The 21,853-nt window shown below is 41.3% G+C and overlaps 1 protein-coding gene across 4 annotated transcripts in view; it reads right to left on the bottom strand.

Annotated features, from left to right (window-relative positions):
* FCHSD2 (FCH and double SH3 domains 2) overlaps window positions 1-21,853 on the bottom strand; it is a 316,194-nt gene that overhangs the window by 139,198 nt on the left and 155,143 nt on the right. For all 4 annotated transcript variants that reach the window (XM_074980103.1, XM_074980193.1, XM_074980270.1 and 1 more), the window contains exon 5: window positions 8,954-9,098. In XM_074980103.1, coding sequence (XP_074836204.1) covers window positions 8,954-9,098 — 145 coding nt within the window. The remainder of the gene's footprint in view (window positions 1-8,953; window positions 9,099-21,853) is intronic.

Below are 21,853 nucleotides of genomic sequence, written 5' to 3'. Positions count from 1 at the left end.
GAAGAAGGTGAGAGAGGTAGTACCTTATCTATTGGACCAGCTCTGCCGTGAGATAAGCTTACAGAGCTCAGAAGTTCTCCTCTCTCACCAGTAGTAGTCCAATAAAAGACATTACATACCTCAGCTACCTGGTCTCTTGTTTAAAATGTTCTCTTTACAAAATTTGAAAGCTCTTAATGGGGAAATTAGACGTAATAACCCAGATACTATATGGAAATGCCAAAGGCACTTCAAGTCACTTTCTGTATCTCTTCTCTCTGGAGACTAGTGATTTCAAGCAAATAAGTGTAACTATGCTTGAACTTTTGTAACGTAAAAGATTGTAGAAAGGACTATTATTTCTAACATTGAGGAAAGGAACCAAAAAGACATCTGTAAATTCATATAATTGATCTAATTTCATCTCCATTTTTAAAATGTCACAACAGCATTTCATGCTCCTACTATACATTCTTGCTCCCATCTCAACCAATGGTTCATAAAACCATGCACTGAGAGTATACAAAATATTTTTACAACAAAAAGGCTTTGAAGAGTATGTGATGGGTACAAACATCAGCCTACTGGACAAAACACAAGGAAACAACTTGCTTTCAAAAAGATAGCAAAAACAAATCATACTAGTAGAATACCTGCAAAATTTGAGAATCTCTTTCCTTTTCACCCAAAACTGAAAGCAGAGAAAAAAATATACTCTCTTTGAATCCAAGAAAGAAATACAACAGATTAATGCTGAATTGTTAAATACTATTTTAATGGGTTTTTTTTTGTTCCAAACTTCATGTTAAGAGCTTCCCAGTGAATAGGGTTAAGCCAGAAATTAGCATTAAGCACAAAAGCAACTTTCTCTACATCTGAAGCTTAAAAATATTCATAGTTTTTTGCAGAGAGATGAAATAAAATGTTCATCTGTTTGCATGAATAAAATATAAGACTGTAATCAGCATTGATAATGTAGATGTTAATCTGTCAGAGTGTGTGTGGAGAGAAATCAGGAAAAGCAGTAAAATTGTTCAATATACACTGCTCCAGAAGTAAATCAGAAGGCATAATTCCCCAGCATTATATTGTGGTTTGCAAAATAATTAAAGAATTCAGATTTTTATTTTTGTTTAAACTACCTGTTCAACCTGGAGTAGGCAAATTTGCATATAAATAGTACCTGTATGGGTTCAAGTTCACAGGTATCTATGGGAGTCTTTTCACAGCTTTTAACAGACTTTGGATCAGACGCTACAAAAAACCCTATACAGCATTATACGTCTTCTAATTTACATGCAAACATTTCTGACTTGCCCTTTGAGTGCAGAGTGTTAAACCATTAATGTCTGAATTAAAGTTTTAATACCACACTAGGACAATATTAAAAAATATTTTTTCTAAGAGTCATTATTGTACTCAAACGCTTCATACATAACCTTTATCACCATATTATCAACAAGTTGTTTTGTAAATGATTCCCTTTCCTTTTTGACATAAAGGGTAACACAAAACTGATCATATAGTTCCATGATGAAACAACACCACAAGAATGCAGGAGCAAGATTAGAAGGTCCAAGGCACAAAATGAGTTCAAACTAGCTTCGGGCATAAAGGGAAACAAGAAGGCCTTTTCTGGTCTGGCTATGGTCTGAAGAAGTGGGTCTGTCCCACAAAAGCTCACCTAATAAACCATTTTGCTAGTCTTTAAAATGCTACTTGACTGCTTTTTGTTTTGATAGATTAGAAACAAGAGGAAGACCAGGGACAGAGTAGGGCCATCACTCAGTGAGGAGGGAGAAACAGTAACAGGGAACTTGGAAATGGCAAAGATGCTTAATGACTTCTGTGTTTCGGTCTTCACTGAGAAGTCTGATGAAGGAATGCCCAACATAGTGAATGCTCATGGGAAAGGGGAGGGTTAGAAATTGAAATAAAAAAACAAGTTAAAAATCACTTAGGAAAATTAGATGTCTGCAAGTCACCAGGGCCTGATGAAATGCATCCTAGAATACTCAAAGAGCTGACAGGAGGTATCTGAGCCTTTATCTATCATCTTTGGAAATCATGGCAGACAGGAAAGATTCCAGAAGACTGGAAAAGGGCAAATATAGTGCCCATCTATAAAAAGGGTAATAAGAATAACCCAGGAAACTACAGGCCAGTCAGCTTAACTTCAGTGCCAGGAAAGATAAGGGAGCAGGTAATTAAAGAAATCATATGAAAGCACTTGGAAGGTGGTAAGGTGATAGGGAACAGCCAGCATGGATTTGTAAAGAACAAATCATGTCAAACTAATCTGATAGCTTTCTTTGATAGGATAATGAGACTTGTGGATAGGGGAGAAGCAGTAGATGTGGTATACCTAGACTTTAGTAAAGCATTTGAGATGGTCTCGCATGATATTCTTAAAAAAAAAAAAAAACTAAGCCAAATACAATTTAGATGAGGCTATTATGAGGTGGGTGCATAACGGGCTGGATAACCGTACCCAGAGAGTAGTTCTTAATGGTTCTCAATCCTGCTGGAAAAGTGTAACAAATGGGGTTCCACAGGGGTCTGTGTTAGGACCAGTTCTGTTCAATATCTTCATCTGTGATTTAGATATTGGCATAGAAAGTATGCTTATTAAGTATGCAGATGATACCAAGCTGGAAGGGGTTGCAACTGCTTTGGAGGATAGGGTCAAAATTCAAAATGATCTGGATAAATTGGAGAAGTGGTCTGAGGTAAACAGGATGAAATTTAACAAGGACAAATGCAAAATGTTCCACTTGGGAAGGAACATTCAGTTTCACACTTAGAGAATTGGGAGAGACTGTCTAGGAATGACTACAGCAGAAAGTATCGGAGGCGTAGCCGTGTTAGTCTGGATCTGTAACAGCAACGAAGGGTCCTGTGGCACCTTATAGACTAACAGAAAAGTTCTGAGCATGAGCTTTCGTGAGCACAGACTCACTTCCTCAGATGCTGGTCTTGGAAATCTGCAGGGCCAGGTATAAATAAGCCAGGGCAAGGGTGGGGATAACAAGGTTAGCTCAGTCAGCAAGGGTGAGGCTTACTACCAAGCAGTTGATCTGGAGGCGTGAACACCAAGGGAGGGGAAGCTGCTTCTGTATTTAGCCAGCCATTCACAGTCTTTGTTTAAGGCAGAGCTGAGGGTGTCGAATTTGCAGATGAATTGTAGCTCAGAAATTTCTCTTTGGAGTCTGGTCCTGAAATTTCTTTGCTGTAGGATAGCTACTTTTAAGTCTGCTACTGTGTGGCCTGGGAGATTGAAGTGCTCTCCTATGGGTTTTTGTATATTGCCATTTCTGATATCTGATTTGTGTGCGTTTATTCTTTTACGTAGAGACTGTCCAGTTTGTCCGATGTATATAGCAGAGGGGCATTGCTGGCACATGATGGCATAAACTATATTGGTAGATGTGCAGCTGAATGAACCCACAATGGTGTGGCTGATCTGGTTAGGTCCTGTAATGGTGTTGCTGGTGTAGATATGTGGGCAGAGCTGGCAACGAGGTTTGTTGCATGGATGGGTCCCTGAGTCAGAGTGACTGTGGTGCGGTGTATAGTTGCTGGTTAGGATTTGCTTCAGGTTGGCAGGTTGTCTGTGGGCAAGGACTGGTCTGCCTCCCAAGGCCTGTGAAAGTGGGGGATCATTGTCCAGGATAGGTTGTAAATCCTTGATGATGCGCTGTAGAGGTTTTAGCTGAGGACTGTAGGTGATGGCTAGTGGTGTTCTGTTGGTTTCTCTCTTGGGCTTGTCCTGTACTAAGAGGCTTCGTGGCACACGTCTGGCTCTGTTGATCTGTTTTTTCACTTCCTCAGGTGGGTATTGCAGTTTCAAGAATGCTTGGTAGAGATCCTGTAGGTGTTTGTCTCTGTCGGAGAGGTTGGAGCAAATGCAGTTATATCTTAGTGCTTGGCTGTAGACAATGGATCGTGTGGTGTGTCTGGGATGGAAGCTGGAGACATGAAGGTAGGCGTAGCGGTCAGTAGGTTTACGGTACAGGGTGGTATTAATGTGGCCCTGATGATGCTACAGCACATCTAATGGCTGAGCTCTGTAACTTTATCCTCACACACAACTATTTCAGATTTGGCGACGATATATACCTTCAAATCAGTGGCACAGCTATGGGTACCCGCATGGCCCCTCAATATGCCAATATTTTCATGGCTGACCTGGAACAGCGCTTCCTTAGCTCTCGTCCACTAACACCCCATTTCTACTTACACTACATTGATGACATCTTCATCATCTGGACCCATGGGAAGGAGACTCTGGAGGAATTCCATCGGGACTTCAACAACTTTCACCCCAACATCAACCTCAGCCTGGGACAGTCCACCGAGGAGATCCACTTCCTGGACACCACGGTGCTAATACAGGATGGCCACATCAATACCACCCTGTACCGTAAACCTACTGACCGCTACACCTACCTTCATGCCTCCAGCTTCCATCCCAGATGCACCACACGATCCATTGTCTACAACCAAGCACTAAGATATAACTGCATTTGCTCCAACCCCTCCGACAGAGACAAACACCTACAGGATCTCTACCAAGCATTCTTGAAACTGCAATACCCACCTGAGGAAGTGAAAAAACAGATCAACAGAGCCAGACGTGTGCCACGAAGCCTCTTAGTACAGGACAAGCCCAAGAGAGAAACCAACAGAACACCACTAGCCATCACCTACAGTCCTCAGCTAAAACCTCTACAGCGCATCATCAGGGATTTACAACCCATCCTAGACAATGATCCCCCACTTTCACAGGCCTTGGGAAGCAGACCAGTCCTTGCCCACAGACAACCTGCCAACCTGCAGCAAATCGTAACCAGCAACTATACACCGCACCACAGTTACTCTAACTCAGGGACCCATCCATGCAACAAACCTCGTTGCCAGCTCTGCCCACATAGCTACACCAGCAACACCATTACAGGACCTAACCAGATCAGCCACACCATTGTGGGTTCATTCAGCTGCACATCTACCAATATAATTTATGCCATCATGTGCCAGCAATGCCCCTCTGCCATATACATCGGACAGACTGGACAGTCTCTACGTAAAAGGATAAACGCAAACAAATCAGATATCAGAAATGGCAATATACAAAAACCCGTAGGAGAGCACTTCAATCTCCCAGGCCACACAGTAGCAGACTTAAAAGTAGCTATCCTACAGCAAAGAAATTTCAGGACCAGACTCCAAAGAGAAATTTCTGAGCTATAATTCATCTGCAAATTCGACACCCTCAGCTCTGCCTTAAACAAAGACTGTGAATGGCTGGCTAAATACAGAAGCAGCTTCCCCTCCCTTGGTGTACACGCCTCCAGATCAACTGCTGGTAGTAAGCCTCACCCTTGCTGACTGAGCTAACCTTGTTATCCCCACCCTTGCCCTGGCTTATTTATACCTGGCCCTGCAGATTTCCAAGACCAGCATCTGAGGAAGTGAGTCTGTGCTCACGAAAGCTCATGCTCAAAACTTTTCTGTTAGTCTATAAGGTGCCACAGGACCCTTCGTTGCTGTTACAGCAGAAAAGGATCTAGGGGCTATAGTGGACCACAAGCTAAATATGAGTCAACAGTGTGATGCTGTTGCAAAAAAAGCAAACATGATTCTGGGATGCATTAATAGGTGTGTTGTGAACAAGACACGAGCAGTCATTCTTCCACTCTACTCTGAGCTGGTTAGGCCTCAGCTGGAGTATTGTGTCCAGTTCTGGGCACCGCAGCTCAAGAAAGACGTGGAAAAATTTGAGAAGGTCCAAAAAAGAGCGACAAGAATGATTAAAGGTCTAGAGAATGTTACCTGTGAAAAAAGGCTAAAAGAACTGGGCTTGTTTAGTTTAGAAAAGAGAAGATCGAAGGGAGACGTGATAGCGGTTTTCAGATATCTAAAAGGGTGTCATAAAGAGGAGGAAGAAAACTTGTTCTTCTTGGCTTCTGAGGATAGAACAAGAGGCAATGGGCTTAAACTGCAACAACTGCAGGTTGGACATTAGGAAAAAGTTCTTAACTGTCAGGGTGGTCAAACTGGAATAAATTGCCAAGGGAGGTTGTGGAATCTCTATCGCTGGAGATATTTAAGAACAGGTTAGATAGATGTCTATCAGAGATGGTTTAGACAGTACATGGTCCTGCCATTAAGGCAGGGAGCTGGACTTGATGGCCTCTGGAGGTCCCTTCCAGTCCTAGTGTTCTGTGATTCTATGATACTTTAGTTACATTTTGTTAAAGACAGGACATTGTTAACAACCATACAAAAAAAAAATGCACAAAATAACAGTTACTTGATAATAGATTTTACGACCTGTTGTTATTAAATGTTAAAATTAAAGCTGAGGATTAATCCCAGTTAACTCAGACAACTCCAGGCAATTAATTGCACTGTTAAACAACAGAATACCGACTTAAATTAATTAAATATTTTGGATTTTTCTTGATTTTCAATACTGGTTTCTAATATAACAGAGACTATAAAGTGCAAAGTGCTCACTTTCTATTATTTCCACTACAAATATATGCAATGTAAAAATGATAAAAGAAAAATAGAATTTTTTAGCTAACTTCACACAAATGCAGAAGTGCAATCAATTTCTTTATGAGCAAAGTGTGACTTACAAATACAGGGTTAGGGTTTTTTTTCTTTTTTTTCTTTTTTAAACTACATAACTGCACTCAAAAACCAAACAATGTGCAGCTTTAGAGCCTACAAGTCTCCTCAGGCCTACTTCTTGTTCTGCCAATCGCTAAGAAAAACAAGTTTATTTACAGGGATGGGAGATAGTACTGCTTGCTTATTACGTAGTGTCACTTAAAAGTGAGAATATGCATCCACACGGCACTTTTATAGCCGGGACTGCAGGGTATTCAATGCCAGATATATTAAACTAGAGGCAAGCAACTTTTTTTTAAATGAGTGGCCTCTGACCCATTGAAAAAAATCAAATCACAGAACACCTGCTGTCCTGCAGAGGGGCATGGAGTCTCAGGCTCTCCTGGCAGAGTGGGATGAGATGGTGCTTATGGTTCCAAGCTCAGGGGGATGTGTGTGTACAGAGGCTTGGAGAGACAGAAATGTGAGAACAGATGCTCATGTGGCACTTTTACAGACATATTTACTACCGAATATGCTAATCCAGGGGTTCAGAAGGATAAAAGAAACAAAAAAGGCAAAGAAACTCAGTCAGCATCTGAAACTGCCTCTTTAGGCTTCAATTAATGAAGTCAACATAACTAGCTCTATCCTTACCAGATGTAACACGATTTCCTCCAGTTATAGACTAATTCAAACTGATGATGCCATCTGTTAACTGGTGAGATCTGGAGCTGCCTCCCACTCACTGCGAGAGGGGGCTGCTCCAGCCCAAGGGACTTATCTTGTGCAGGGGCGCTCCAGCACAGGTGAAGAAGCCTAGGTTCATGGCAGCCCTGGGAACACCATGGGAAAGGGGTCTCTCCCAGCCCAGCCAGTGCAGCTCCCCATCCATAGTGGGAGGAAAGGGGGCCTCTCTGCTGCCCCTCCACCCTGTTTAATGGGCTAACCTGTTAAACTTAATGTTTAGCTGGTTAATTAATTAAATGGAATTTTACATCCATAATTCAAACATGCAAAAAACCGTGTTTACAGCCGGGAAAGATGTGTTTAATTTTTCCATTATCAATAATTTTTAGAGTTGTGAATATACATTTGAGATTCCTACATCTAACCTAACCAGACTAACTTTTATTTGAAGTTGCCTGCAATTGCTCTAATTTAGCATAATCAGGCCCCAGAAAAAGCTGAGATGAAGTTTCCTCCAGCGCTCCATGCTGTACAGTGACTCCAGTGCTGCCAACAACTCTGTGGTGCTACTCTCCAAATCGTCACATCTGTTAGTGTCCCTGGCATCAGTGCTTGATAGTATATAGATATGACATTCAGAATATACTGCATCACAATGTGCAAAGGCATCACAAAACACTGCACCAAACATTTAAGTGTTTCTGGATCCATGTTATTCTTTGTAATAGCAGGTGGCAGTCAATGTAAAAGCAGTGCAAAAATTCCCTTGTCTCTTATTTTCAGCAGGAAGTGAGGGAAATGCATTCTGGGATGATGATATCAGAAACCAAAAACCACTTGCGGTGATTTTTTCCACCACAAAACACTGGCACAGAACCCCAAAATGCAACAGGTCTGCAGGAACAGTGTTGATCATTTAAAAACTGGATGGTAACAGACAGTGAAACCCAGTGGCCTGTGGAAGGATGGAGCCTGGTGATATTCTAAATCACAAGGAACTTGCAGTCATGCTTGTAGAGGTTTCCCTCACTTCATGCTTATTTTACAGACATATTTGGGTTCAGAGTCACACACAGTAACATTCTTAGAATCTTACTGTAACGCTGTTATTAGTAATAAAACAATCTAAAATGAAAATCAGTTTCTCTCTTAAACTTTAAGAATTACACTGTATAGACTAATGCACGAGACTACTACTTATACTAACTTTTACCAGATGTGGCTAAGTCTTGTCCACTATCACAACATCTTTAGAGACTGCATGTGCCACTCCCTCAGGTTTAAAATATACTGCAACTTAAAACAGAGTCCATTCTTCTGAAAACTCATTTGGAAAAGGTCAACACCACTTCAAATGCAGGCTATTTCTTCTATATTTGTCACTATTGGCTCAATTCAAACGGATTGCCAAAGCATGAAATGAGATTTGCAAAGAGATTTTTGACCATCTTTAATGGACCTGTGAGTCAATTAAAACAACTTAATTCTGGAATATTTATGTCAGTATTCTGAATAATTGGTCCAACGCAACTAGTTGCTTCACTTCTACAAAAGAATACATCTGAACAGGCAGAAACAGGTATACAGATTCTTTAGAACTATTTCTACTACTCTACAACTCAAATAAAAAATAAATAAAAAAAAGTGACAGCAAGAGAATAAATACCTTTTTTAGCTGCTGTTCTTTAAAGCACCTAACTGTCCTGGCAGGTTCAGAAATTAGGTTTTTGTAGTTTTCACAGATATTGAGCCTGGACTGAGCCACCTGCATTGTGCCTTCCAGAAATGATTTCCAAACTGGATACATGCTCCTACGAACAAAAAAAACCCAAACATTAAAAGACTGCGAAAATGGAAAAAAGGAGACAGGGACATTTTACTGCTACTGCTCATTCATATAATACTGTAAACGCATGCATTGCTTCACTCTGTCCACTGAAGAGTTTAGTGCTCCATGTGCCACAGACTGCAGACCACAATAAAATCTATGGTCTAACAGAGTGAAGAGCGTACTTTTTATGTTGGGCCCCTCTTTTCGTTCCTGCAATTAGCAGACCCCACCCCAACCTGCCTAATGTAATCCAAACCAATGCAAATTTTGGTTATGTTCATATGAAAAAAACCCTTTCAGCATGTGTAAGACAATAGCTATGTAGAATGTAAAAACTTTATTAATCAGCATGCAAGTGTGAATACACACGCGCGCACACACACACACACACACACACACAAAACTAGGAACATATTTCATAATTTTTAATTTTGATGAGCCTGTGACCCAGCAGCTGATCATGCTGCATGCCCCTTTATGAAATTTCACATCCCCTAACGGGGTTTGCCCCCCCCAGTTTAACATTTTACTGTGGTTTGTGAAAACTGAACTGGTATGTGTAATGATTAAACATATAATCTGCTTCATCCCTAAATTTCAATTTTAAAATAAAAATTTTCACTAGCTCTCAAAAGTTAGATTTGTGTAAAGTTGAACTAGATTCCTTTCTGTTGATATGTCAAGTAAACATTTTGGAAGATGTTGATTACATGCAATTAACTAATATGATTATCTCAATTAATCTTGATTAATCACACTGCTACACAGAATACCAATTAAAATGAATTAAAAATTTTGGATGTTTTTCTACATATTCAAGTATATTGATTTCTACTACAAGACAGAACACAAAGTGTACAAAGGCTCACTATATATTTTGATAAATATTTGCACTGTAAAAATGATAAAAACTAACATTTTTCAAGTCACCTCATACAAGTAGTGCAATCTTTATTGTGAAAGCCTATTTTTATAAACCTAAGTTCTCTTTTTTTGTTTTTGTTACCTAATTGAACTGAAAAACAAAACAAGGTAAAACTTTAGAACCTGTAAATCCACTCAGTCCTACTTTTTGTTCAAGCAATCAATAAGGCTAACAAGTATCAGAGGGGTAGCCGTGTTAGTCTGGATCTGCAAAAGCAATGAAGGGTCCCGTGGCCCCTTATAGAATAACAGAAATGTATGAGCATAAGCTTTCGTGGGCAAAGACCCACTTCGTCAGATCTTTGTCAGACCTGCATCTGACAAAGTGGGTCTTTGCCCACGAAAGCTTATGCTCATACATTTCTGTTAGTCTATAAGGGGCCACAGGACCCTTCGTTGCTAAGGCTAACAAGTTTATTTATATTTACAGGAGATAATGCTGCCTGGTTTTTATTTATAATGTCACCTGAAAGCGAGAACAGGCATTCATATGGCATTTTGTAGGTGGCACTGCACCTATACTTGTCAGGTCAGCTGAACATCCATATTAACACTTCATGCTTTGGTTACCCATCAGATGACATGCTTCTATGGTGATTATGCTTGTTAAAAATAATGCATTAATTGAATTTGTGAATAAACTCTCTAGGGGAGAATTATAGGTCTCTTGCTCTGTTTTAGCTACATTCTGTCATATACTTCATGTTATAGTAGTCTTGGATGATGCCCTAAGAACATGTTCATTTTAAAAACGTTTTCACTTCAGATTTGAGAAAATAGGAAGATGGTCCCAATGTGAGATTTCTAAAAATAGCTACAGCACTCAACCTAATGTTTAATAACTTGAAGTACTGTTCAAAATCTGAGGACAAGATGAGAAGAATGCTTTCCGAAGTCTTAAAAGAGCTACACTCTGATGTCGAAATTGTAGAACCCAAAGCACCAAAAAAAGAAAATCAACCTTCTGCTGGTAGCATCCAACTCAGATGATGAAAATGAACATGAATTGATCTTCATTGCTTTGAATCATTATTGAGCAGAAGCTGTCACCAGCATGGACATCAGCATGATTCCTCTGGAATTATGGCTGAAGCTTGAAATGACACATGAATCTTTAGCACATCTGGCACATAATTATCTTGGGATACCACCTACAGCACTGTTATGCAAATGTCTGTTCTCATTTCAGGTGACATTGTAGACAAGAAGCAGGCAGCATTATCGCGTGCAAATTATAACCAAACTTGTTTGAGTGATTGGCTTAACAAGAAGCAGGACTGAATAGATTTGTGGGCTAAAATTTCCATACGTAATTCTGTATTTGTAAGTTCAATTTACCTGACAAAGATATTGCACTGCAGCAGTTTTATTAGGTGAAATAAAAAAATACTCTCATTTTTTTACAGTGCAATAAAAATGAATGCAAAGAGAGAACAGTACACTTGGTATTCGGCTTTGCAAATGAGATCAATATATTTGAAAATGTAGGAAATATCCCAATATATTTAAAAATATTCTTTAATTGTTTAACAGTGTAATTAATTGCAATTAATTTTCCATCAGTTTACAGACTTAAAATTATAATGGAGCTTTTTTAAAACATAATTTTTCCCCCTCCTTTCCTTGTTTTGTGATTCCAGATGAAAAGTACTCTGAGAAATTCTCTCAACTAAAGTGTTAAAAGATGTTAAATGGAAAAAATCACATTTCTCTCTGCAAATTAGGTGTTCCTTGATTTCAGGAAACTTGCAATCATGCAGACAAGTAGAGAGGCAAGGTGGGTAAGACATAATTGTTTCAGTGGACAAACTTCTGTTGAGAGCGGAAGAAAGGGAAGCTCTCCAGCTAACAGAGCCAGTCTTCAGCCCTGGACACAGAGATGTTCTCAGTGTCACAGCAAAATAAAAGATGAAACAGATAGGTTAGAATAAATATTGCATGTTTCAAGGGACCTTTCAAGGTGAAGTAGCCTATTAAAACCCCATCAGCGACATGGGGGGAAGAAAGGGTGGAGAAAGGTGGGGTTAGGGAGTGGGGGCATTGTCTGTGGGTTATAGATTGCTGTAGTAAACCATAAATCTGGTTTGCTTGTTCAGTTCATGGCATGCAGTGTCTAGGAAAATTATCAATTTAAGCTACCAAATTTATCTTTTGAACGTGTTGTGCAGGACCCCTTTAGGGATGGAAAGCGATAGGTCAGATATAGTGATCACTCTGTGTGTGAAAAGTGTTCACCAGATGCAACAGGGAGTTTGTGTCTTTTATCATGTTTGGGGTGAATTGATTATAATAATTTAAATCACCAAGAAAAAAAAAATCAGTTTAAAAACAAGTTTCCCACATACAGTAAACCCTCAATTTACATGAGAGTTACATTCCCATGCACCCTTGCGTAACCTGAATGTCGCATAAATCAGGGGCAGCTGTTTTTCCTGGCTGAGCACATGTTGTGTAGCCAGGGAAGCAGCAGGAGCACCTGGAACTCCTTTTTGAACGGTAAGTCCTGGGGTTGTGGGGGGGGGGGGGCAGTTGGGGAGGGTTAAGCCTGGCGGTGGGCTGGGGCCAGGGGAGAGGGAAAGGGAGGTTAAGCCTGGGGTGGGTTAGGGCTGCAGGGGGAGGTTGAACAAGAGCTGTGTGCGGCGGGATTGAACTGGGGCAGAGGGGTGGAACCAGAGCCATAGGTAGAGGGTTTGAACTGGGGCTGAGAGTGCTTCCCTGGGCCTTGTTTGCAGCTGGGAGGAGGTGCCCCTCCCTGTGGGGGGTGAGCAGGGAGGGGCTGAGCTGGGGCAAGTGGGATTCTGAGTTGCACTTAACTTGCGTTAATGTGAGTTAGGCGCAACTTGAGATCATGCATTTTGAGGGTTTGCTGTATTTCTTAAAAAATGGTGCAAATCTGATAACTAAAATGTGTATTTACAATTCAGTACATCATTTTATAACATCTAAGAGGGTATACTTTGGGTAATTTTTTTAAGATAACTTGAATTTTACTAATTTAGGAAGTAAGACATAATACTCATTTCCTGTGCCAAGCTGCAGATGCAGCTGCAATATGTTAGGAATGGTAATAACTAAATCACATACACAAACACAACAACATTTATATTTTATTAATCTAAATCTTAAAAGTTACATAAATGTTTCACAAATGCAATTGTAGCAGTGTCCTGAGTTGCTGGCTGAGAGCTGTCCTTAAACTCTCTTAATTTTCAAATTTTATTAACTCTAACAGACAAGTCCTCACAACACTAAATGTATACTGTCCTTAAAACTTCTACAACTAGTTCTCATCTCTCCCACTCCTGCTGGCATTTTGATACACAGACAAACAACATTTTTCTACTCCCAGTTGATTTCTTAGATGTGTGTGAATAATACCAAACAATGAAAATATTCTCTCTGTGCCTGCAGAGGAAGATAGTGCTGTGAAAATTAACTTAGCAACTGAAGGAACTATTTTTCAAGGTGCCTAACTAATGATTCCTAACAATTCCAGGGATTTACTTTGCTCAAAACATCTTAGTAAACAAGTACCAATGATATAGTTTCACTTCCTGAAATGTCTTATGACTAGCATAACTGAGCAGTGATTTGAAGATGCCCATGCGAGGGCGGCAGCAGCAGCATCTTCAGAAATTAGGAATCTATTTTTATATCTTGAGCTAAGAACGTTTGCAAGAAAAAAAGGTGGAGTTAACATTTGATCGATTCGCTTCTTTTTTGCCTGTAGTTTGGCTGTCTCATGAGGTATTTCTTTCATTGGTGTCCTTGAAGTGCCTTCCAAATTTTGACAGCACCCGCAACGCAGCAGCAATTTCTCTGAAGTTTAAGGCTATGGATAATAGGTTTCGGTATACTGAGCATATTGTCTACGTTCCTCTTTAATCCAATGTTAGATACGTCAAACCGTAAATTTGCATCTATTTAACTACGGCTTCCTTCACAAAATTTTAAGAGGCAAGGCCAATTCTTAATAAACTGTTCAAAATAATCAAACACAAAAGTCCACTGAATATTTAGAGAGAGAATTAGTTTGGAACCTCGTGCTCTCTTCAGTGAAGCAGAAATAAAAAGGTTGTTAGGGAAGTATTTGTGACTTCAACAACATTTTCTTTTATTACCTGAGAAGATATATTTAAGTCTAAAAGATGCATTAAATGGGCACTGCAACCATAGGTTACTAAGGAGCATCCTTCTGTTTCTTCTTCTAAGTATCTTCCCATGTTTGCCACGTTTGCAGAATCATCTGTGACAAAACTGCACCCAACAGTTGAATTTTTGTCCACAGTTTATTACAGATGTCATTGCCATTTCTTTTAAATATTTTGTGTGGGCATTTCCCAATGTATTGTTTCTGAAAGACATGCAACCCCATCTTCTGTTCTTACACAGGTACATACTACTAGATCCACCCATACAGGCTTATAGTAGGTAGTAGTAGTAGGCATCCTTCAGTCTGCATAGACTATGGATCACGCCCTTTAAAGTTTCAATTGAGGACTTCATTTACAGCGTCTATTGTGACTATAAAGACCCACACGAGAGTGACAGTCCTTGCTGCATCTCTTGCAGATGTAGTGGGTTTCTGGCAAGTCCTTATTGTGCTTTCTGTGCGCTCGCTTCTCCTCTGCTAGCTGTCTGATCTTCAACTCGCCCTTCTGAAGGCCCTTGTGTAACCCCTGCCTCCATCTGCTGCGGTCGTCTGCTAGATCTTCCCAGTTGTCCAGCTCGATGTCTACCTCTCTGAGCTCTCTCTTACAGACATCTTTGTAGCGCAACTGGGGGCGTCCAGGAGGTCTTTTGCCAGAGGCTAGCTCACCATACAGGATGTCTTTTGGAATCCTTCCATCGTTCATCCTGTGGACGTGGCCAAGCCAGCAGAGCCGACGCTGCCTGAGGAGGGTGTGCATGGTTGGGATTCCAGCTTGCTCGAGGACGGCAGTGTTGGTCACTCTGTCCTTCCATGATATTCCAAGGATACGCCTGAGGCAGCGCAAGTGGAAGATGTTCAGCCTCTTTTCCTGGAGGGCATACAGGGTCCAAGTCTCACTGCCATAAAGGAGGGTGCTGAGGATGCAGGCTCTGTAGACTTGCATTTTGGTGTGAGCGTACAGCTTGTTGTTATTCCACACTCTCTTGCTGAGTCTGGACAGAGTTGTGGCCACTTTTCCGATCCTCCTATTTAGCTCAGTGTCCAACGACAGGGTGTCAGTGATGGTGGACCCGAGGTAAACGAACTCGTGGACAACCTCTAACGTATAGTTGTCAGTGCTGATTGATGGGGATTCAGCAACATCCTGACCGAGTATGTTCGTCTTCTTTAGGCTGAGTAAAGCCCAAAGTCCTTGCACGCTTTGGAGAACCGATCCAGCAGTTTTTGAAGCTGGTCTTCTGTGTGAGACACTACAGCAGCATCGTCTGTGAACAGCATGTCTCTGATGAGGACTTCTCGCACCTTAGACTTAGCTTTCAGCCTTGCAAGGTTAAACGGTTTCCCATCAGATCTTGTGTGCAGCAAGATGCCCTCTGTTGAAGATCCAAAGGCATGCTCAGGAGGAGTGCGAAGAAGATCTGGAACAATGTCGGAGCAAGCATGCATCCTTGTTTGACGCCGCTCCTGATTCTGAAAGCATCCGATAATGAGCCGTCATATTGGATGGTTCCTCTCATGTTTTCGTGGAACGACTGGATCATCTTGAGTAACCGTGGAGGACAGCCTATCTTGTGGAGCAGTTTGAACAGACCATCCCTGCTGACCAATTCAAAAGCCTTGGTCAAGTCGATGAAGGCTATGTAGAGTGGCTTTCTCTGCTCCCTGCACTTCTCCTGCAGCTGCCTTAGAGAAAAGACCATATCAATGGTAGATCTCTCTGCGCGGAATCCGCACTGTGATTCGGGGTACACCCTCTCAGCAATCTTCTGGAGTCTGCCAAGGATGACGCGAGCGAACAGTTTACCAGTGACGCTTAGGAGGGAGATTCCACGGTAGTTGTTGCAGTCGTTTCTGTCTCCTTCGTTCTTATACAACGTTACAATGTTAGCGACACGCATATCCCGTGGAACCTTACCCTCTTTCCAGCACAGGCACAGTAGCTCATGCAGGGGTTCCAGGAGTGTGTCTGTGGCACATTTGATTACCTCTGGTGGTATACCATCCTGACCAGGGGCCTTTCCAGCTGCAATGCTGTCGATGGCTCTCTTCAGTTCATCCACAGTCGGCTCTTGGTCCAGTTCGTCCATTACTGGTAGGAGCTCGACGGCATCGAGGGCTGCGTCAACCACAACATTCTCGCGTGAGTACAGCTCAGAGTAGTGCTCAACCCAGCGCTCCATCTTTTTGGCTTTGTCAGCGATGACTTCACCAGATTTGGATTTCAGATATCGCTGCACTGCAAGAGACGCGACTCGCAGATTCGGGATCTCTAAAGGAAAAGGACTACACCTTTTTCTGGCATGGTAAAGCCCAAGAAGAACCCAGAGAGCATGGTGTTGGCTTTGCTGTCAGAAACACCCTTCTACAAATGGTGGATTTAGTGATGGGCGGATCAGAAAGACTTCTTCGGATCACGCTTCAAACTTGCGCCGGTCCTGTCCACCTGATCAGCGCTTATGCCCCAACCCTGTACACCACACCAGAAGTAAAAGACAAGTTCTACGATGTGCTTAGTGCTGCTGTAGTGCAAATACCTGCTCGTGAACAACTGTACATCTTGGGTGACTTCAATGCAAGAGTTGGAGCTGATTGGGCCTCATGGCCTTCCTGCCTAGGACACTTCGGTGTGGGAAAAATGAATGACAATGGACAGCGTCTCCTTGAACTGTGCACGTACCACAATCTGTGCATCACAAACACATTCTTCCGAACGAAGCCACAGCACAGAGTGTCGTGGAGACACCCGCCCTCGAAGCACTGGCATCAACTAGATGTGGTCATCACTAGGCGTAATAACCTCAAAAACGTCCTTCTGACACGCAGCTATCATACAGGCTTAAATGGACTAATATGGGCATAGTTTTTCTTGCACCCTGTTCAAGTTCCTTCTTGCACAGTGTATCTAGCAATTTTCCACCATTATCTGCTCTGCCAGTGGAGTGTAGCCTGATCATAAGGACTCAACCAAGTCAAACAGTGTGTTTATTATTAATCATGTGAAAAGAAGAATTTGTGGCACACATGAACTGAGCAATCTTTTCATCTATGGTGTTTTGATGGTATTTGCTGGTCCTTACTATAAACCCATCCATGGTGGTGGAACTGTGGGATGACTGAAATCTCTTGCTTGCTAGTGATACTCTGTTGTCAAATATATTTAGTTGCTGTACTGTTCCTAAAAGTCCAACGGATGACTCTAAAGCTGTAACCAATATACAGTCTAAGTCTCTTACACTTAAATGGGATCCTGAAACAAAATTCAAAAATGATTTTGACTAACTTTCCTTCTCAGTTCTTCTCACTCTATTATTCAGTTAATTATTTAAATTTTTTCACCAAAGCCACAGTGCTAATTCCAAGTTACCCAACAAGCTAAGACCAACTGCACCTGAAGTGCACTTAATTTTGGAGTGGTCCCCATTGAACCCACAGGCACTCCTGTTTCTTGAGAAAACAAGTTGAGGATGGGTTTCCCTTGGAAAATCTGAGTTATGCTGAAATAAAACAGAGAATAGACTTACGGCATCACAATTATGATCTGTGGCCATGATGCTCCAAAATAAGTGACATATATCATAGGCTGTGGCCACACTTGGCCAAAACTTCGAAATGGCCATTTTGAAGATTACTAAATTAGCATTAGGATGCTTCCGGCCACAGCACTTCAAAAGTGCTGCTTTCAAAAGAGCGCAGCTCAGCGTGGCTACATGGGGGGTCCTTTTTGAAAGGACCCTGCACCTTTCAAAATCCCCTTATTCCTCTCAGCGGAGGGGAATAAGGGGATTTTGAAATGGGCGGGGTCCTTTCAAAAAGGACCCCACTGTAGCCGCGCCGAGACGCGCGCTTTCGAAGTGCAGCAGCCGGAAGTGTCCTAATGTTAATGAGGCGCTGAATTGAATATTCAGCGCCTCAGTAGTAATTTTCCAAAATGGTCATTTCGAAGCTTTGGCCAAGTGTGGCCACAGCCCTAGTAACAGAGAGATAGCCGTGCTACTCTATAAACTATCAAAACAAAAAAAAAGGCATAGAGTAGCATTTTAAAGACTAACAAAATAATTTATTAGGTGAGCTTTCAAAGCGGGTCTTGTCCCACGAAAGCTCATCACCTAATAAATTATTTTGTTAGTCTTTAAAGTGCTACTTTACTCCTTTTTTGTTTTGATATATATCATGTAATGTAAGATAAGAAAATGGCTCCCACTGGCAACTGGCAACTCTAGATTTTTCCTCAATGCATCTTTCTGTATGTGTACTTGGGTGATAAACTACTTAACAAAACAGGTCATAAGGATTAGCTAAACTAAACGGTTTTTTTTTTCCTAGCAATATCCAACACAGCTTGGCAACTTATTTGTTAAGTTAAACTAATACTAAAAGGCACAGAGATAATCTTGAATGATACATTGCAAAGTGAATTAACCAGGTGATCCACACTGTTCTTTAGACACGTCCACATCTTCATCCACACTATTTTCTACAGATAAGCAGTTTATGATGTTTGATTGTTGCAAGTAGGCTCTGCATCATTTTTTGCACTGTTTACACTTGACACATTTTCCTTTCTTACATGGGGAGCAAATTTTTTCAAAATATTCCTAGGCCAGGTCTCTTTTACACCCAAAAGCCTTGACAGTTTTTCTGTGGTAACAGCATGGAAGGAATATAGGAAGCTGTGTGTGGGCTGAATAGTATTGTCCCTTTTTCTTTCCAATCTACTCTACCATTCCCCACTCCCTTTTATTTTTTGCCTCTGTTCTTTCCTATATATTGTCTTTCAGCTTTTAAGACAATGTCTTAACATCTCTGCCTTGCATGGCCCAGTGCCATCACATGAGCACTGAACAAAAACAACCCCATCTAGCCCGTGTCTTGCTTTGCACATGTTAATTTAGTTTACTGAGAAACAGAATGGAAACCCAGAACTTTCAAGAAGAAAGAGCTGATAAGTAGGCTGGACAGACTAGATCATTAATTCATTTTTATGAGTCTGTAAGTATAGGTTCAGCATGTTTGAAATGAGATTTAACTGTAACTTATTTTTAAATGAGAAATTTAGTGTTTATTGATTTTTAAAGATCAAATACCTGATTTAAATAAAAATCTGATTCTTAATTTTTTTAAATCATTGTTTAATCCACACTGATCCTTTTCTGGCTGTGAATTAATTTGCAGTGTAGCGAATGGTCTAGTTTCAACAACGTAGCTCTTATTGGGGCATTTACTGAATGGGATGAGGTTTACCACGTGTGATAGGCACATATAGGACACCTGGATCATGAAAAGTGTGTTGCGGGATATATTGATCACTGCAGCGGTGGAGATACACTACAGGCATTGCATCTGCTGTTCTGGCACAGTAAGGTGCCACTTTGAGTTGGTGTGTCCTGGTCAATGGGGAGCTTGCTCCTGATGAGCAGCTTGAAGAGGACTATTTGATGACCAGAAGAGACAGTTCAAGAAAGTCGTCTTTCTGAACAAGTTCCCCTTGAGAATGGGAGGTAGAGGGTGGTCAGAAAGGTTTTATTTCTGTGATGAAGCAGGTTCTTTTGGGGATTCTGGTGACTTACATTCAGAACTTTGCTAGGCACTGAAAATCATAGACTGAGTATAGGTATTGGATTTATAACTTGTTATAACAATCTATAACCTACTAACAATTCCCACCAAAGATATCTTCCTCCCCCACTTTCTTTTCCTGCTATTGCTAGAGAGTTTTGATTGGCTCCTTTGCCTTCAATGGTCCCATGAAATAGGTGCTCACTATTTACGCTGAACAAACTGTTTCACCTTTTATTTTAACACTGAGTGCGTTTCCCAGTCCAGACCTGAAGAACAACTCTGAGTAAGGCCAGGCCTACTCTTGACTTACTTGACTTAAATCCTTGTACTCTGAGTGGAGCATGGGTCATCTACAAGTCTCCTTCACTTCATTCTATCTCAGGATAAAACTTCTAGCTGACCCCACAAACACCCCATTTGTTGTCCTTCCTTTAGAGTTTACTCTATGGGCCTATAAATGCTATAATCCCCATGTGACATCGTAAAACTGACCTAACACTCCAGCATGGAGAGCTTTTCCCATCAACATAGGTACTGCCTCTCAGGCACATGGATTAACTATGCCAATAGGAGAAGTTCTTCCATCAGTATAGTAGTGTCTTCACTAAAGTGGTGCAGGTGTGCTGCTATCACACTCTATGTAAAGACAAGCCCTAAGCTTAAAAGCTCCAATAAAAGGTGTTACCTCACCTATCTTATCTTTGTAATATCTTGGGACTGACATGACGACAACATTGTATACAACAGACAAGTAGAGGCAGTTCACCAATTTTACCTGAGTTACTTGCACTTTCCCCCATCAACTACGAGATGATACTGTGCCACCTTTTTTGGAGGTCACACTGACATCTAAGGAGCAGAAGCCTGCAGCAGACACAACACAGCCATCCCCTCAGTGATCTTAACAGCAGCAGCTGCCTCAACAATACCACGATCAAGACAGGGAGAGCTAATCATGAGCAGCCCCCTCCTCTGCAGGCAAGAGAAAAGGAGACTGCTGGAGCCTGCAAGAAAGGGGACTAATGAACCCTACACAAGGGAGGAGCTAAGTTGTGGAAAAGGCTGGGTGTGCAGAATAGTGACAGTGATAATGATAGTGACTGTGTGTGCATGGCACTGGGGAGTAAGGGATCAGCTGTGCAGGGAGAGCTAGGAGGATATGGCAAGGCAAAGCACAGAAGCTCAAGAAAGCCAAAGCCCGTGTGCTTGTGTGCACACTTTGTAAGCAACGAAGAATGAAAATTCAACTTGTAGTTGTCTCACACAACTCCTGAGGTCCCTTCCAGCCCTATGATTCTATGATTCACACACAGCTTCACTTTTAAACCAAGTGTATAGATTTTGATGCTGGCAATATTGAGATTGATATACATAAAAAAATCAATATCCTCTGTCATTGCTGTCCATTCATTGTTTCCTTTATATATCAGCTTATCCATTGAAGAAATATTTTATAACATCAATTTTAAAGGATTTTTGGAATATCCAAGATGTTCTATATTCAAAGGGGATACTTTTCAGTAACTGAGTTTCTGTTTTATGGTTCTTCTATGCTTTTTAATACATTAGGTAACATTCTTTTTTTTTTTCTTGCATGACCTTGCTCCCAGATGCCACCTTCTCTGAGATGAACCTCCTAAATGGTAATTTGGGTTCCTGTTCATTATTCCAGTCTTAACTAATTCATAAAAAAAATCCAAAACCAACATAAGTGAATATCCAAACAAGAAAATTTAATCTGTTCTTATATTTGTTCTGTTTCATCATTTTAAAACTGTTCCTCTCCAGAACTCCTTAGACTCTATGGCTACGTGTAGACTAGAATTATATGTCCACAGAAGTTAACGTAGGAAGATATTTTCAGACAAAACTACTGTCCATAGATTGCAGCCAGACTGCAAAGCGGATGAAAAAAACCAATCTACTCTGTTGATGGAGCGCTGCCAGACTGCCCAGCCACACTCGCGACAAATGGCCACTGGCACCCTGCCAGACAGGGTCGCATGCCCGGCAAGATCTTCTGGTAGCCCCGGTGATGCACGTCCTTAAAGGGCTCCCACCCAACACCTGTTCCCTGCCCATGCTGAGGCTTGCCTACA

This window comes from Carettochelys insculpta, chromosome 1 (assembly GCF_033958435.1).
Source record: "Carettochelys insculpta isolate YL-2023 chromosome 1, ASM3395843v1, whole genome shotgun sequence".
Lineage (NCBI taxonomy): Eukaryota > Metazoa > Chordata > Testudines > Carettochelyidae > Carettochelys > Carettochelys insculpta.
Note: the sequence above shows the minus strand (reverse complement) of the source record. Positions and strands in the feature narration are given on the sequence as shown.